This window comes from Podarcis raffonei, chromosome 3 (genome assembly GCF_027172205.1).
Source record: "Podarcis raffonei isolate rPodRaf1 chromosome 3, rPodRaf1.pri, whole genome shotgun sequence".
Taxonomy (NCBI): Eukaryota; Metazoa; Chordata; class Lepidosauria; order Squamata; family Lacertidae; genus Podarcis; species Podarcis raffonei.
Genome location: NC_070604.1, coordinates 122,537,222 through 122,555,056, shown reverse-complemented (window position 1 = coordinate 122,555,056; position 17,835 = coordinate 122,537,222). Strand labels below are relative to the sequence as shown.

The following is a 17,835-nucleotide window of genomic DNA, read 5'->3' as shown; positions in this document are numbered from 1 at the left end:
CTGCAATTCTATCTTCTTCTTCTTCAGCGATCCCTCGTAGCCGAGTAAGATTGTCTTCCATAAACATGGTTTTAACAATGAGTCCGTAAGTGACTGTGGAGGCCAATTCTGGATCCACACGTCCTTCCACAGTGGGGACATAGGTTTCCGGGTGGGAGTTGATCATGTTGAGGGTTTGCCAAGTGTGCCTTCCTCTTAGTACGTTTCTCCCTTTTGTCCTGAGTTTGAGCATCTTCAAAGCCCATGTCACCTTTGGTAAAGGCTGTTCTCCAATTGGAGCACTCACAGGCCAGTGTTTCCCAATTGTTGGTGTTTATACTACATTTTTGAGGGACGCGGGTGGCGCTGTGGGTTAAACCACAGAGCCAAGGGCTTGCCGATCAGAAGGTAGGCGGTTCGAATCCCCGCGATGGGGTGAGCTCCTGTTGCTCGGTCCCAGCTCCTGCCAACCTAGCAGTTCGAAAGCACGTCAAAGTGCAAGTAGATAAATAAGAACCACTCCAGCGGGAAGGTAAATGGCATTTCTGTGCACTGCTCTGGTTTGCCAGAAGCGGCTTAGTCCTGCTGGCCACATGACCCGGAAGCTGTATGCCGGCTCCCTCGGCCAATAAAGCGAGATGAGCGCCACAACCCCAGAGTCGGCCACGACTGGACCTAATGGTCAGGGGTCCCTTTACCTTTAAACTACATTTTTAAAAATTTGCTTTGAGAGAGTCTTTAAACCTCTTTTGTTGACCACCAGTATTACGCTTACCATTTTAAAGTTCAGAATAGAGTAGTTGCTTTGGAAGACGATCATCAGGCATCCGCGCAACATGACCAGTCCAACAAAGCTGATGTTGAAGAATCATTGCTTCAACACTGGTGATCTTTGCTTCTTCCACTACACTGGCATTAGTTCCCTGTCTTCCTGAGCCCCACCCTGCCTGGTAGCCCTGCTACATTGATGGTTGTTTCTGACCTTCCAGGAAGAAGGCTTGAATGATGTTCATGAGATGATGAAGACTGAGAAGCCCCACCCAGAACGGCGCCTCCGCGGGGTCCTGGAGGAGCTGAGCAGTGCATGCCTGTGAGTCAGCCACAACTGGGGGAGAAGGACCCTCAAAATATCAGGAAGTTGCAAGGGAAGGGCCATGAGATTCGGCTCGCTGCCAAACTGTCTCCTCAAGTCTGGGCACACACACACACAGACACACACAGACACACACACCCTCCAAGACCATCTTTGCTGCCCTTTCTTGTTGGCACCAGCTTAAGTCTCTCTTCTCTGCCCTACCCTTTGACCTGTCCCAACAGGCGATTTGTGACCCTCTCCAACAAGGACCAGAACCATTCCTCCCGGACGCGGCTGGACCGGGAGAGGCTGAAATCCTGCATGCGGGAACTGGTGAGTGTCTCCCCAGCTGGGGGAAAAAAAGGAAAAGGGAATGGGCAGGGGGTTCAATGGGCATGGTGCCCGCTATGAAGGCGGAGGTGCCCAAGATAGCCTTTTCCACACTCTTTTCCTAACCTGATTGCAACACAACAGCCCTGCAGTGTTGCCAGTGGGCACGATTCTCTGGTCATTCCTGCCCCTACCCTCCCATATCCTAGTCCAACATCAAAGCAGCTGGATCATTTCCCTGGTGGACGCCCCCACCTAAACTTCCCAAAATATCTGAAGAAGTGTGCATGCACACGAAAGCTTGTACCAAGAACAAACTTGGTCTCTAAGGTGCTACTGGACATTTTTATATATATATTCCTTAAATATTATTATTTATTGAATTTATATACCCCCCAATACCTGGAGGTCTCAGGGCAGTTTGCAGAACAAAATATAAAACCACAAAATGTATAATCAAAATAAAAACAACAACCCAATACCCCGCCCCAAACCACATTTTAGAAGGGCGTAGGGACACAGAGCAATGCACTCTGCTTATGAGTTACTCAGAGTGTAAAGGCAGAGATGGTGGTCTCTTACAACCCTCGTCCTAAACTTCCAGTAGCATGAATTCCAAGTGACGTGGAGGATTCTAAAATTCACACACACACACACATCAATGGTCAAATTATGAAATGTTATTAAAAATAAAAGGTGGAGGAAAAGCAAGCAGAAGGTCAAAACAGAATACAAAATAAACCAGAGCATTGTGGCTCTAAAACTGAACTAATCCTAGCCTATTCCTGACACTATAGCTGTTACCCATTGTGGGAATGCATTTAGACACCAGTTATTTTCCTTCCTCCCTCACGCTTATGAGATCAGCGGAGTATCATCCTTTGCAGCTTAAACTTGGAAGCTGAGACAAGATATATTTTAGCTTCTACAAACAATAATCCAGGATGCTCTAAAGGCAGACTGGATTCTCCTGGTATTACCCATTTTCTCCCCCTTATAAATAATAATCACACATACACTGTTGCATAAAAAAGTAAAAGTAGTGTTTACTTACTTACATAAGTGGGTATCGAAGCAACAATTGCAGTAGCGAAAAGAAGGCGGGTTTACAACTACTATCTGAATTACAAAAGTACAGAATTGAGGTTCAAAATTGTGTCTGAGCTATGGAGCTCAGACACCCATGTGTGGTCAGCTTGGAGTTCTTTCTAGCAATTTTTACAGGAAAGTTCTGTGACCCTCGGCCTTTTCATGTGCCTATCAGGCAAAACATGAATGGTTGGTTTTGACTGCAGTAATGATGCACACAAGGAAGCAGCGAGGATAGTCATCTTCGCCCTAAATCAGGTCTGGATCCTGGATGGTGAGAGCGAACACAACTTCAGGGAGGCTCTTTTTAAGGCCCTCTCCCTTGTCTTCGGAGAGAGGGACTTCCGAACCTTGCTGACCAATGGGCCGTTACATTTCTGTGCCAAGGAAATAGGGTGCGATTGTGGGGAAGGGAATGCAATCGATTGTGGATCATTTGTGGGCTCAAAAACAGGAACAAGTACCGTTGCATTTGCTGGCTTGATTGATTTCTGGACATTGGAGGAGCCAGCAAACGTCGGAAACCCCCACAGCTTCCATTCTCATTCTAATTGGTGTTTGCCAACATCCCTTTCTCCAAGACCACCTGTTTGAACAATCACATTTTATAAAGTAAGATAGCAACAGACATCAGCAGAGCCTGCAGTGACCCCAGTTTAGTAGACAAGGATGTTTTTATTATTATTATTATTATTATTATTATTATTATTATTATTATTATTATATTAAAGATTTTCTTGATTTACAAAAGTTTGCAATGTCTCTCTCTTGTATTTTTTCCTCCATGTAACATTTTTACAAATCAGTTTCATTTGTTGCGATATTAGGAAGAAAAGGGGGAGAGAGGTGGAGGGGGGGGAAAGATGGGTGGGGGTGGGGTCGGGTGGCGATGTTTCTATTTTACTTACTATACGTAGGGTTTGGTGTCAGCGTTGCTTGTGCAGGTTCTTTGCTGTTCGCTTGTGTTCCTTTGGACAACAACCATACGAGAAATAAGTAAAATAACCAAGCAAGTATTAGAAATCACCCCAGAATTGGCCCTACTAAACATCTCCCAAGACAATAATGCCCATTTAAACTACAAAGAACTCATAACCCACCTGCTCTCAGCAGCCAGAAACACCATAACCAGACACTGGAGAGACCTGTCAGGAGTAAGCATGGACCAATGGTACCAAATAGTATGGGAAACAGCCTTACTAGAAAAATTAACCAATAAACTGAAACTGACACGGGGACAAATAGAAGAAGACACCTTCACCCCGGTATGGCTCCCCTTTATCACACACACAGCCCAACAAAATGACAAAAATCCACCAACAGCATACGAATCAATATGGCTAACCTGATCCAAAACACCCACCCACCCCACTCACACATGAAAACAAAGACCACCACAGCGAACCACAAATGGACAGCCACACCCCAGGCCAACCCCAAACTCTCTCACCACCAAAGTAGACAGGGATGTTGAGTCTTACCCCCTTCCATTTCCTAAATTCATGTCATTTTTGCAGTCCATTGCTTCCTGCTCTTTCATCCCCCTGACGTCTCTCTCTCTCTCTCTCTCTCTCTCTCTCTCTCTCTCTCTCTCTCTCTCTCTCTCTCTTTCTCCTTGCATCCAACACCTTGCAGGAGACAATGGGTCAGCAGGCCAAGACCATGAGATCCCAGGTCAAGAAAACCACCATCAGAGACAAGTTGAAGCAGGCACAGAACTTCTTGCAAAAGCTGCGGTTCCTGGCAGATGAGGTGAGGCGACCAGGTTCATCCATATGTAACTTGAGCCTTGATTAAATATCTCTGTACTGGCCTCTGAGCAGCCAAACATGCAGGAACTGGGAAACACAGGGGGCTGGATTGAATGACCCTTTGATCTCCTTCCTAATCTGTGTACGTTTCCGAGCACAATTCAAAGTGTTGGTGCTGACCTTTAAAGCCCTAAACTGCCTCGGTCCTGTAGACCTGAAGGAGCGTCTCCACCCCCATCGTTCTGCCCGGACACTGAGGTCCAGTGCCGAGGGCCTTCTGGTGGTTCTCTCACTGTGAGAAGCCAAGTTACAGGGAACTAGGCAGAGGGCCTTCTCGGTGGTGGTATCCGCCCTGTGGAACGCCCTCCCACCAGATGTTAAAGAGAAAAACAACTACCAGACTTTCAGAAGACATCTTAAGGCAGCCCTGTTTAAGGAAGCTTTTAATGTTTAACAGACGTGGGACGTGGGTGGCGCTGTGGGTTAAACCACAGAGCCTAGGGCTTGCTGATCAGAAGGTCGGCGGTTCGAATCCCCGCAACAGGGTGAGCTCCTGTTGCTCGGTCCCTGCTCCTGCCAACCTAGCATTTCGAAAGCACGCCAGTGCAAGTAGATAAATAGGTACCGCTCCGGTGGGAAGGTAAACGGCGTTTCCATGTGCTGTTCTGGTTTGCCAGAAGCAGCTTAGTCATGCTGGCCACATGACCCGGAAGCTGTACGCCGGCTCCCTCGGCCAGTAAAGCGAGATGAGAGCCGCAACCCCAGAGTCGGTCACGACTGGACCTAATGGTCAGGTTTAATGTTTAACAGACCACTGTATTTTAATACTTTGTTGGAAGCCATCCAGAGTGGCTGGGGAAACCCAGCCAGATGGGCGGGGTATAAATAAATTATTATTATTATTATTATTATTATTATTATTATTATTATTATTATTTGGTTCTATGAAGTCTGCACTGGATCCACGTGGCAGATCCAGCCCTGAAGACAGGAGCACAGGGGATTGTGGGCAAATTGCCTCTTGAAGCGGGCAAGCAGTTACGCCAGGGTGGCAAGTATTTGGGAGACCAGGAGCTGAGCTCAAGAGGAGCTGAGGTCACAGGCAGGCAGAGGAGTCCAAAGGCAGCAAGAAGAATCAGGCAGAGCCAGAGACAAGGAGAACCAAGTTCGAGAGAGACTGGGGGAAACCCTTAGAACAGGAAGTGAGAGCTGGTGCTTGAAAATGGGGAGTGGCTTCCCCAGGTGTTATTTCCTGGGCTCCTGGGTGAGGTCACTTGCTGCCCCCTGGGCAGCGCCTTGCAGAGCCAGGCAGAGGCCCAGGCCAGGTAGATAATGTGCCCCCCTTTTTTTACCCTGGGTAAAATCAATTTTTAAGTAGACAAATTTGACTATTAATTATAATTAAATTATAATTAAAATTCTCTGCCTTCTTATTCTACTCTTTAAAAAGATGTATGCAAGTGAGAAAGCCACTATTGCTCCTAAGCCACTATTTCTTTAAAAATAATGGTTTCCACCCAATTTTATCCTCATTGAGCTATATGTACTCCTCGGGTGTAAGTAATATTCTTGGCCTACTCAACAAAATTTTAAACAAATGGTCACATCTTCATCAATTTTTAATCATTTTCAAAAAAAACACAAAAACACTTAGCGATAAGAAAGCCAACACACTTATCTTTAAGATACGTGTGGTTTTAATTTTTGGCAAACAAGATTTCAAACAAAAACTCACCAACTTTTAACAGCATGAAAAACGTGGTCCACCATCACGTTCACGGCGCGCTGGCTGCTGGAGCCTTGGTCGCCTCCACCCACCCGGCGCCCGTTCCGCGCTCCTCTGTGGAGCCGATCGCAGGTCCCGCTCCGGACGCCGGGGAAGCTTTTCTCTTGCGCTGCCAGCCATGGCCCCAGGGAATCCGCCCACCACCGCCTTTGCGCCTCCGCGTTCGCCCCAGTGCATCCCCTGTGGTTGTGAATATGCTGACCGAGGCCCCCTTTGGAATTGGAGGCCCGGGCCAAGTGGCCCATATGCCCCCCCTCTATCTGGGCCTGCCCCTGGCTGCACTTGGTTGCGATGGATGGAGAGGCTAGCTCCAGTGTTCCTGGGTGCCACTCAGCTCTTGAACCTTCTCTCTGCTCCCTCTCCTCCCTTCCCAGCCCCAACACAGCATCCCGGATGTCTTCATCTGGATGATGAGCAACAACAAGCGCATCGCCTACGCCCGCATCCCCTCCAAAGACATCCTCTACTCCATCGTGGACGAGGAAACGGGGAAGGACTGCGCCAAAGTGAAGACCGTCTTCCTGAGGGTGACGTGACGGTTGCTTTTTAACCCCCTCCTTGGGACGCAGTGGACCTGCAGACGGATGAGGGGAGGCTGGGAGGCAGGGGGGCATGAGAGGTGGATAAGAAGCATCTCAGGTGCCAAAGTCCTCTTGTCTGCTCCATCATCTCAGAGTGTCAGAGGCTGCCCGGCCTTCAGCCGTTGTGCAATTCGGAAAGCCTTTCAAAAAGTTAAAATGGCGATAGACTGGGAACCAACTAAAACTCATGCCAGCTTTCTAAACATCTGGGACTTTGGTAATATGGTACCCTGAGCAAGGACAAAATTGGTTCCCTTTCTGCCTCACCTTCCATTCTGCGCATGCTCTCTCTTTCTTTTTTTTGCACTTTCTTTTTTTATTTTATATATAATTATTTATTTGTTTTTAACATATCATTTTCAACAATACTTAAACACACTTTAACATCTTATACAGTTTTTTTGACTTCCATCAATCACATCTGAAAATTTTCCAATCTAATCACTTAATATACATTTCTCACTTTCACTATTACCTTTAAGTCTCATAACTAGTCTCTCTTCTTTCTCTATTTTGCAATATTTCATATATTTTCCCTTAGAAAACTTCTTGTAGTCCTACTAGTGTAATTTGTTGATTACAGTTGCTCTTCAAATAGTTTGTATATTTTTTCCAATCTTCTGCAAATCTCTGGTCCCGCAGGTTTCGAATCCTTCCTGTCATTTTGTCCAATTCTGCGTAGTCCATTAATTTCGTCTGCCATTCTTCTTTCGTCTGAATTTCTTCTTGCTTCCATTTCTGGGCTAACAATGCTCTTGCCGCTGTTGTTGCATATAAGAACAATTTAACATCTTGTCTATTAATGTCCTCACCTATAATACCAAGTAAAAATGCTTCTGGTTTTTTAAGAAAGTATATTTCAACATCTTTTTCATCTCATTATATATCATATCATTTCCCAGAAGTTTTTTACTTTCTTACATCCCCACCACATATGATAAAATGTCCCTTCTTTTTCTAAAACTCACGCCAGCTTTCTAAACATCTGGGACTTTGGTAATATGGTACCCTGAGCAAGGGCAAAATTGGTGCCCTCCCTGCCTCACCTTCCATTCTGCGCATGCTCTCAAGTGTGCGATGCCATAGTTTCATGCCACCTTCATCACAGCTTGGCACCCTGTGTGTGGGAACTGCCTGCGCCACTGTACATCCAGTGCTGTGGGTAGAGAGGTCAAAACAAAAACGTTTTCAAGCAGGCATGAAAAAGTACCATATTTTCTGACGTATAAGACGACTGGGCGTAAAAGACGACCCCCCCAAATTTACCAGTTAAAATATAGAGTTTGGGATATACTCGCCGTATAAGACTACCCCTCTTCCAAAGCACACCAAATAATTTTTTTAAAAAAACAGTCTCCAGTCCAGCTCGGAAATCCGCTCCACTTCCCAGTGGCCGGGGGCTTCTGGGGCCAATTTTCAAGCGTATTTCTGCTTCATCTAGAGAGCTTGGTGTCCTCTGATTTAATTTGCTGTCGTTTTATCCTTTGGTGGGGAGTTGCTGCAGGAGCTGCTGCTGTAGCCGGCGTTTAAGACGACCCCCAACTTTTGAGAAGATTTTCCTGGGTTAAAAAGTAGTCTTATACGCCAGAAAATACAGTACCTCAAAGGTGTCTGCCCGGCATCAAGAGGCAGGGAGTTCCAAAGTGCAGGGGTTGCCATACTAAAAGATTGAGTTATTGCAAAGGTGGAATGGGTATTGCCTGGCACTTGTAAGGGTACCAGTTCTGCAAATTGAAGTGGAGCAAGGGAATCTCATAGGTAAAACCAGTTCTGAGTTGTTAACGGTTTTTCTTCTTTTTTTTATCCTAATGGTAACACCTTGCATTTGACTTGCTGGTTTAAGGACACCAGCCTGGTCTCCCTTGCAGACGTGTGGCCTTCCATAAACTCACTTGGGTGCAGGTTTGTGCATAGCTGTCAACTTTTCCCTTTTCTTGCGAGGAATCCTATTTGGAGTAAGGGAATTTCCCTTTAAAAAAGGGAAACGTTGACAGCAATGGGTTTGTGGCCCAAACAATTTGTGCATTTCAAGACTCAGATGCAAAGGGGGACTTCTGAAGGGAGACAAAAGACCAACTAAAATGGAGTGGCAGGCGAAATTATCTGATTATGTAGAATTGGCAAAGATGACAGGGAAAATTAGGAACCAGGCAAACCAAAAGTTTTAACAAAGAATGGGATATATACAGATTATATTTAATAAAAGAACATTGTTCACATATGAAATATTTGACATGCTTTGCAATGTTATATGCTACAAAGGATATAGATAATTTATGGTAAATTAAAGGCCATACAATATGCAGTCAACAAGGAAACAAATACTGAGGAAGATGGAAGTCTCAACATATGGAAGAACTTTATTTTATATGTAATTTATTCTTTTTTGTATTTGATGTGATTTGTTTTTTCTTTGGTCCTTTTTGCGGGAAATGTATTCAAATTAAAAATCAATGAAGATTAAATTGCAAAATAACAAAAATAACAAAGAAAGGGGACTTCTGGTGCTTAGAGAAAAGTGATGGGTGTGTAATGCGCTCTTTCTCTCTTTCTCTCTCTTCCTTGGCCTTTCTTCACTCAGTTACCGGGGAAAAAAGGTTTTGGGCCGGCCGGCTGGACAGTGCAAGCCAAGATGGAGATCTATTTGTGGCTGGGGCTGAACAAACAGCGCAAGGACTTCCTCAGCGGCCTGCCCTGCGGCTTTGAGGAGAAGAAACTTCCTAAGGGCCAGAACATCCCTTCCTTCCCACCCATCAGCCTCCTGTACAACAGTAAGAGAACCCCTTCCTTGCTTCTGGAGGGCTTGGGGACCCCACAGGCTCACCTTTGTGCCCTACCTGTAATCCCAGGTGTGGCAGGGCAGGTCTTCTTTAAGGCACCCAGAGCACGCTCAGAGGCACTGTCTTCCTGACTGTGTTAGATTTTGCCCAGGCTCAGCCTTTCGTACTGAAGGCAGGTCCTCAGGTGTTATGAAAGGATCACCTTAAAAGATGCCCAATGGCTACACTCAGGCAAATGCCAAATGCATATCAGTCTTTAGGATGCATGAATCCAACAATTTCAGCTTCTCTGTGTTTCTCATTTCCCCAGTCTTCAGCATCCCATTTCTGCAAACGCCTGCAATATTTTAAAAAAAGGATATATATTTGTGCACATTTCTCTTAATGCACATTTTTTGCACATACTTTTGACTAATGTAAGCATTCCCCTCAAAAAAACAATGTCCTCCTAATACAATGCATTTTCCCCCCAGTGTGGGAGAGCCAGTGTGGTGTAGTGGTTAAGAGCAGTAGACTCGTAATCTGGTGAACCGGGTTCGCGTCTCCGCTCCTCCACCTGCAGCTGCTGGGTGACCTTGGGCCAGTCACACTTCTTTGAAGTCTCTCAGCCTCACTCACCTCACAGAGTGTTTGTTGTGGGGGAGGAAGGGAAAGGAGAATGTTGGCCGCTTTGAGACTTCTTTGGGTAGTGAGAAAGCGGGATATCAAATCCAAATTCTTCTTCTTCTGCAATGTCGCCCATTACAATGTATTCCACCCCCTCCAAACACACTTCCCCCTAATACAATGCATTTTTAATACAATATTTTCACCAATATACACATCCTTCTGTGCAATCTCTGGCTGGGGAACTGCACCCCAAATTTCGCAGAACTGCAAATTTCAAAGAAGTGCTGCGGTTTCGTTGTGCATTCGTTTGCAAAGTGTGAATTTTGTACATTCCGTTTACAGTGTCAGCTAAATGGTTTTCTCCTTCACTCGTGGTCCTCTGTCGCTGCCCCAAATCCACACGGAGTCACTCCCTCTCTTTCCTTTCCTTTCCTTTACCCTGTGCAGTGAAGCAGGTCTTCCAGCTTCGTGTCCACATGTACCAAGCCAGGAGTCTCTTCGCAGCTGACAGCAGCGGCCTCTCCGATCCCTTTGCTCGGGTCTTTTTCATCACGCAGAGTCAGTGCACGGAGGTAAGAGGAGGAAATGTGTGATTCGGAGACAAGTGGTCCTTGTCTGAATTTCTTGCTTGTTAAAAGAGGAGGTGATGTTCCGCGCAGCCCAAATTGCTCGTGGCTCCTGTTGAGGGTGGCCAAACCTGCCAGTACGGTTTCATCTCAGTTCCACATTGTTATTATCCATTTCATAAAATTAATACCCTGTTTGGTTGTAAAACAAAACAAACCTCAAACGGGTTTACAAAAAAAAAAAATCAAACAAGAAAATTATCAACAAGAAAACAACAGTAATTTAAGACTTCCGAAAAGTTAAAAACAACAAAAGACCAAAAATGGATTAAAACACCTGATTGGGCTTGTTTAAACGATAATGGCTTTAGCAGGCAACTGTCCGATATCAATTGGCAGGGAGTTCCAAAGTGTAGATTCCAGTCTTCAATTTTCTGCAATTCTGCATCTGTCTTGTTTTTTAAAAAAGAAAAGTTATTCTCAAAATCCATTTTATTGTGATTTTCTCCTAATACACACATTTAGCAACTTTTTGCCTGCCAATTTTGCAAAAGGCCTTCCTGTATAAAAATGATTTTTTTTAAAAAAAAAAGGTGCTTAAATGTGAAGTGGAGGTGGCTTCAGAATTTAGATGCCCCTGTAGAAAAGGCCCCATCTCTGACACCCACCAAACAAAGACAAAGATAGTGGCTGCCTCAAATGCAAAATTCCAGAAGGATATAGCAGCAGTTCCTGCTGTAGGCAAAAGCTCTGCAGGATTTAGGGGGGGACTAAAAGAAATAGGATATGGGGTTTGAAGGAGGAGGTTCATGCACACCTTGAGTCCTTCCTCTTCTTCCTCCTCTTCTCAGGTCCTCCAGGAGACACTTTGCCCCACATGGGACCAGCTCCTGGTGTTTGACAACGTGGAGCTATATGGGGAAGTCCATGAGATGCGGGACGACCCTCCCATCATTGTCATCGAGATCTATGACCAGGACACCGTGGTAAGAGGGTGTGCTGGTCCCGTGGGTTACCCAAGAGGTGAGGTCCAAGTCCGGTCTGTGGTCAGAGGTGTAACATGGAGGCAGTCCATAGTAGCTGAAGGGCAGGGAGCCGGGTGAAGTCAGAAACAGGCTTGCAAGCAGGGAGCCTGGGCGGGTCAGGCAGGAAAGCAGGACAGGGTTCAGGTAGGAACTGGCTACCAACAATGTTGCTCCCACAACTTGGGACTGGGGCTGGCCTGCTTTTATCTGCCCTGAGGCATAGGGCGGCCCCAATCCTCTGGTGACTCACCTCTCCTGGCCTGAAGGCGAGCACTCCTCCTGCGGGAACTTAGTTCCCTCCACCTCTCTGCCCTGAGCCTCTGCAGCTCAGGAGAGGCTGGAGGGTTACCGGACCCAGAGGCAACCTCAGCTTCCTCTGACGGGGCTGAGAGAGGAGCACCTGCAGGCAATGGGTCCTCCATCACCTCAGGAGCCAGAGCAGACTCAGCTGATGCCTGCACCTGAGGATCCAGCACAGGTGACGACCCTTCAGGCTCAGGCCCCAGCCCCGGCTCAGCTGGTTCTGGAGGTGGGGAATCCTGTGCAGGCTGGGATCCCTCAGGTTCGGCATCCCAGTCCGAATCCCAGGCCATCACAGAGGGGCCGGGAAGGGAAGTGGGGGGAATCATAGCATAGCAGACTTCTTTGCCTGCATTGTGTCAGGCAGAAGAGGAACCATCCCAGCTTGCCAGGAACGGATAAGACAAGGAAAAGTCCTTACCACCTGCTTGTTTACTCAATATTTACAGAGAGAGGCTTGGAAATGCAGCCTCTTCGAAGAATGGTGTTGTCCCGAGTAAATCACCATCCCCCTTCTCTCCCACTTCCTCATTCGTCAACAGCACCACTCCCTTGACGATTATCTGTTTTCAGGCTCTTTGCTCTTCTACTTTCAAGGCTCGCCGGGTTCTGGGAGATGGTGGGTCTGGAATGCTTTCTAGTGATAACGTATCAGCCAGCTGCTCCAACTCTGCCTTCTCCTCTTCTCCCATTATTTCCCAACTTCCCCCCTCATCTTCCTCTGAGCTGTGACCTCACTCAAACCCCAGTTGTAATTTTGAACTGTCTTCTTCTTCTCTGGAAGGGTCAGGTTGGGGAGATGGTCTCCACCATTCCTCCTCTACCCAGGCCCTGGTGGGAGAGGGCTCGCATCCAGCACTGCTCACGTCTTTTGACTCTGGAGCTCCCCATAGCGACGTCTCCTGGCACACCCTCCCTGACCCACCACTTTTGGTCTGTGGTCCACCATACTGCTTTGAGGACCAAGGCTCAAGCTAGATATTCAGAGCAGACTAGCTGAGATCTTGTTTGGAATGGATGGAAGCCACAACCCTGAGGTTCTCATGCTCGACCAACAGATCTCTCCACCTTCTCCATCTCCTTCCAGGGAAAGGCTGACTTTATGGGCCGAACGTTTGCCAAGCCTGTGGTGAAGATGTCGGATGAGGAGTACTGTCCGCCCCGCTTCCCGCCCCAGCTAGAGTACTATCAGATCTACCGGGGCAACTCCACCGCCGGGGACCTGCTGGCTGCCTTTGAACTTCTCCAGGTAATGGTGTCTCCAGGACACATGCATGGGGAAAGTGGGTCAAACCTGGCTGAGCCTGAGGTCCCTGAATGAGACTAAGAGGGGTAGCTGATGCCTCAGAATAGAACCAGGTTTTGAGGTGGCCTTCAGGGCTTGGAGGACTGGGACAAATGAATTTTGGCAAATGTGAGGTTCTACACTTAGACAGGATAACAACAACAACACCTTTATTGTCAATGTACAACCTGTGCACAATGAAATTAAATGAGCCTCCCTCCCTGCCCAAACACTCAATCTCATTGCACTCTGTGTGCTTATCGAACAACACACCACCTCGCAAGTCAGTTGCGCTATGTTATTTTCCGTTCAGCAGCCTAACAGCCCTCGGATAGAAGCTATATTTTAGCCTGTTGGTACGGCTGATTATACTTCTATATCTCCTGCCCAAGGGTAGAAGATTAAAGAGGTGATGGCCGAGGTGTGAGTCATCCCTGAGAATTTTTCTCGCTCTCCTAAGGCAACGATCCCTTGCAATGTCATCTAGCAGACTCAAGGGACAGCCCATGATATCATGTGCTGTGTTCACCACCCTCTGTAGAGACTTTCTGTCCGTGGCTGTCAAGCCAGCATATCACACTGTGATGCAATATGAAAGGACACTTTCTATTGTGGACCGGTAGAAGGAGTTCATCAATTGTTGTTTAACATTATTCTTTTGCAAGACCCTGAGGAAATGGAGTCTCTGTTGGGCCTTTCTGACCACCTGAGTTGTGTTGATTTTCTAAGTAAGGTCCTCACTAAGGTAAACTCCCAGGAATTTAAAGGAGGAGACTCTCTCCACACAGCCCCCCCCCATATACAATGGGGCAGGTTCCCCTCTCTTCCTCCAGAAGTCCAACACCATCTCCTTTGTCTTGCTAATATTTAGGTGCAAGTTATTCTCTAAGCACCTTGTAGATACTTTTTGAACCTCCCCCTGTACGCTGAACCATCTCCGCCTGCAATTAGGCCCGTTATGGTAGTATCATATGAAAACTTAATAATTACTGTGGATGAATCAGGTGATATGCAGTCATATGTGCACAATGAGTACAGGTAGGGAAGAACCAGATGCACAAATATAGGAATGGGGGGTGGAGCCACCTGGCTTGTCAGCAGGACATGTGGAAAGGGTTTAGGAGTCTTAGTGGACCACAAGCTTAACATGAGTCCACAGTGTGATGCAGCAGCAAAAAAGGCGAATTCTGCATCAACAGAAGATAGAATCAGGTTCTGGGATGACTTTCATGGGTTGGAGAACTGGGCCAAAACGAACTAGTCTTTTCTGTTATGTTTCCCAGGCAGCTAGTACAGTAGGCCTGAAACTTCCATCGGGGTTATGTTTTGGGGGTCTGTGCACAAACACAAAGCCAGGAAGATCCCCGGAATTGTGCCCCTGCAACCATTCTCACCTGCTCAAAGCCATTCCTGGGACGTTAACATATGAGTGTGCTGGAGGTGAATTAGTTAAACAAGTTACCCAATCAGAACCCAGGGGGGTGGAGTCAGAGGGACTATAAAACCAGCTCTGGGAGAAGTTCGTTGGGAGTTGGGTGGTTGGTTGGAGTGGGAGTGAATTGGGATAGAGTCTGTGGGTAGGTTGAGTTAGTGTAGAGAAATAAGCTGAGTCAGGAACAACTAGGAGCTAGGAAGACAAGTAAATATCTGAGAGGTGGTTTAGTGAGTGAGAGCAGGTAGCGGAAGTTATAGGTCTGGATAGGCACCCCATGATTATAACTGACCAATACTGTTTATGAAACCACACGCTTGTTAAACTGCAATAAATAAACAGAAGTTTATGTTCCAATTTAACCCTGACTGGACTCAGTATAGGTAGGGCCTGGGTGGTGGCAGCGAGAAATAAAGTGGTGGCACAGGGATCAATAGACAGTGAAACGTCCGGGGACCCTGTGTGATCACCACAATTTCCACCTGCCCAAATTGGGACACAGGCTCACATTTCCTTCCCAAAGCCTGGTATGCCTTTGCTCAGCTTTGGGAAGCAGGAGGGAGGGCTCCAACTCTCATGCCTGTTTCTCAATGCTGCTGCCACTGCGGGAGCTGCTTCCGGGGGCCCCATCCTCAGGCCCCATGAAATCTGGGCACCCCAGGACAGAAGCAGAGCCCAGAGTGCCTTCAAAGAAAGCAGGGCAGTCCTGCTTAAAATGGGGCAATTGGAAGGTATGTTGCTGGCCTCTGGGACGCTCATGCTAAGGGCCTGAGATGCTTCTGCAAGATCTTGCAGGGCTGTCCGAGATCTCTCAAGATCTCACGATGGCTCTGCAAGTTCTTGCAGGAGCATCCCAGGATCCTGAAATGATCTTCCCAGAGATTAGTAAGTAAAAAGCTCTTTAAAAGCTCTTTCAACCACAGGGAAACCTAGTGCAGAAAGAACTTCTTTAACCCTCCGTCTTGCTTTCTGAGTTCTGGAAGCTTTCGTAAGATATGGTTCAGCCCCTTTCAATGGGTTTTCCCTGTTCTCTGGCCCTCTTTCTATCTATCTATGTATCTATCTATTGATTGATTGATTGATTGATTGATTGATTGATTGATGAAGCTGAGATCACATAAATAAATGGCGCAGAGGTTTCGGGTCTACTGTAAGTTGTGTGGATGGAGGAATCTCCAAGTATCTCACCTGCCAAAAACACAACTCCTTCTTCCAGCAGACTATGTCTTCTCCATCTGCTGCACTGTTTGCCCATTTAAGAGTGGACTTTGTTTTCTTTTCTTTACATCTGTGGATTCGTCCTGTCCTGTCCGTCCTTCTGTCTGTCTGTCTCTCTTTCTGCCCTGCCTCCACCTTCTCAGCTTCCTTACGACGACGAAGAGATCAGGCGGGCCTTGCTGGCAGTCAATGATCCATGTGTGCCGCAGATCAAGGTGCTTCCCAGATTGCTGCAGCCGAAAGAAAAGCCCTTTGTGATGTTCTCATTTCTCTTAGCTGGCAGCCTTGCCTTGTATTACAGGATATCTTGATTTGATTTTTGTTATTCTTATTTTGCCCATTGCACTATCTTGCTCTCTTTCTCTTGTCTGCATGAACCAAACTAGGTCAAGTTCTGCTTGTCTCACAACCCACCTGTCCTGCTCTCCCTCCCTCGACTTTTTCCATCCGTAACTCGCTCACAAATCGCGGAGCGGGGCCTTGGGCATGCGGGTAACCTCCGAAGCGGCTGTTCATCCTCTGGAAGAAAATGTCAGCTCAGCCCACCAATCACCCTTTCTTCCCCAAAATGTTGGCACCTCTCAGAAATTACCAGCATGCTCAAAGTCTCTTTGCCTGCCTCTTGGAGCTATTAGAAACCTGCATGGTTGTAATAGTGATTCAGAGATGTACAGTTTCCAATGCGAAATTTCCACCCGGATCACAGAATTAATGTTGATTATACTTTTGGGCACTTCACAAAGCACCGTGTTGGTAGTTTCTGCTCAAATATCAGAAAGAAAGAAAGAACGTTGGGAAAAGTGGCTTCCATTTCAGCTTGGAGTCCTTCTCCCTGAATCAGGGCTCACCTGAGTGGTACATGTTTGTACCAGGCTGCTGCCAATCCATCCATTGGCACATGTGAAATGACTCAGGAAATATCCCCGGGGAATGCACTAGATCAGGGTTTCCCAAACTTGGGTCTCCAGCTGTTTTTGGACTACAACTCCCATCATCCCTAGCAAACAGGACCAGTGGTCAGGGATGATGGGATTTGTAGTCTCAACCATCCCAACATGGAATCCATCATTCCGCTTCCCCACAGCAGCCACATTGTGCAATGCTCAGCGCTTTTTTTCTGGGGAGATACAGGGGTACACATACCCCTAAACATTTTTTGAATCTTTGTACTTTTGTCCATTTACTCTATTTCTTTTCCCCGATGTGAACTATAAAATGGTGGTTTTTCTTGAGTCAAAATGAGAGTCCCCTTAAACATTATTTTTTGAAAACAAAAAGCACTGGCAATGCCACACACCCCATGCCAGCCATCTTGTAACTGGCACCCATGGCACATTCTCAACATTCATTCCAAATGAGCCCTCTGCCCCCCCCAAAAAAAGTTGGCAACCCCCTACCCTACATATTCCTTGAGTACCACTCTTCGTTTCAAAGACTCGGGCAAAACACTGGACCCAAATTTTCCGAGTCACGCAGTAAAGGATGAAGAGTTGACGTACTCTATCCAAAAACGTGACTTTGGGCTTACCTTATTCAAAGCAGGGGTTCTAGACTCCCCCACGTAGCAGTGCATGAAAGGGATGGGTTAACTTTCCAAGGGTGAACGAAAGCATCATGGCGGTTGGCAAATGTGTGTTTGTGTGTGTGAGAGAGAGAGATTGCTAAAGGAACAGATTCGACCTGCCGTCCTTCTCTCTTGCAGATTGGCCCAGCCGGGAAGTCAGAGCTGCCTCCCATTGACGGCCCCACGGACATGGATCGGGGCCCCATTCTGCCTGTGCCTTTGGGAATCCGCCCTGTGTTGAGCAAATACAGAGTAGAGGTAAACTTAAAACCTTGGCGCTGTGCTTCCTGCATGATGGGCGGGTGGACTGGTGCTTCCAAGGAATAATGATAATAATAATAATTTATTACTTGTACCCCGCCCATCTGGCTGGGTTTCCCCAGCCACTCTGGGCGGCTTCCAACAAAGATTAAAAATACATTAAAATGTCACACATTAAAAACTTCCCTAAACAGGGCTGCCTTC

At 46.8% G+C, this 17,835-nt stretch overlaps 1 protein-coding gene across 1 annotated transcript in view; it reads left to right on the top strand.

Moving 5' to 3' along the window:
* OTOF (otoferlin) overlaps positions 1-17,835 on the top strand; it is a 199,326-nt gene that overhangs the window by 132,983 nt on the left and 48,508 nt on the right. Inside the window, exons 19-27 of the mRNA XM_053383844.1 lie at positions 969-1,069; positions 1,297-1,387; positions 4,109-4,225; positions 6,385-6,537; positions 9,173-9,362; positions 10,428-10,552; positions 11,398-11,532; positions 12,959-13,120; positions 17,509-17,628. Coding sequence (XP_053239819.1) covers positions 969-1,069; positions 1,297-1,387; positions 4,109-4,225; positions 6,385-6,537; positions 9,173-9,362; positions 10,428-10,552; positions 11,398-11,532; positions 12,959-13,120; positions 17,509-17,628 — 1,194 coding nt within the window. The remainder of the gene's footprint in view (positions 1-968; positions 1,070-1,296; positions 1,388-4,108; positions 4,226-6,384; positions 6,538-9,172; positions 9,363-10,427; positions 10,553-11,397; positions 11,533-12,958; positions 13,121-17,508; positions 17,629-17,835) is intronic.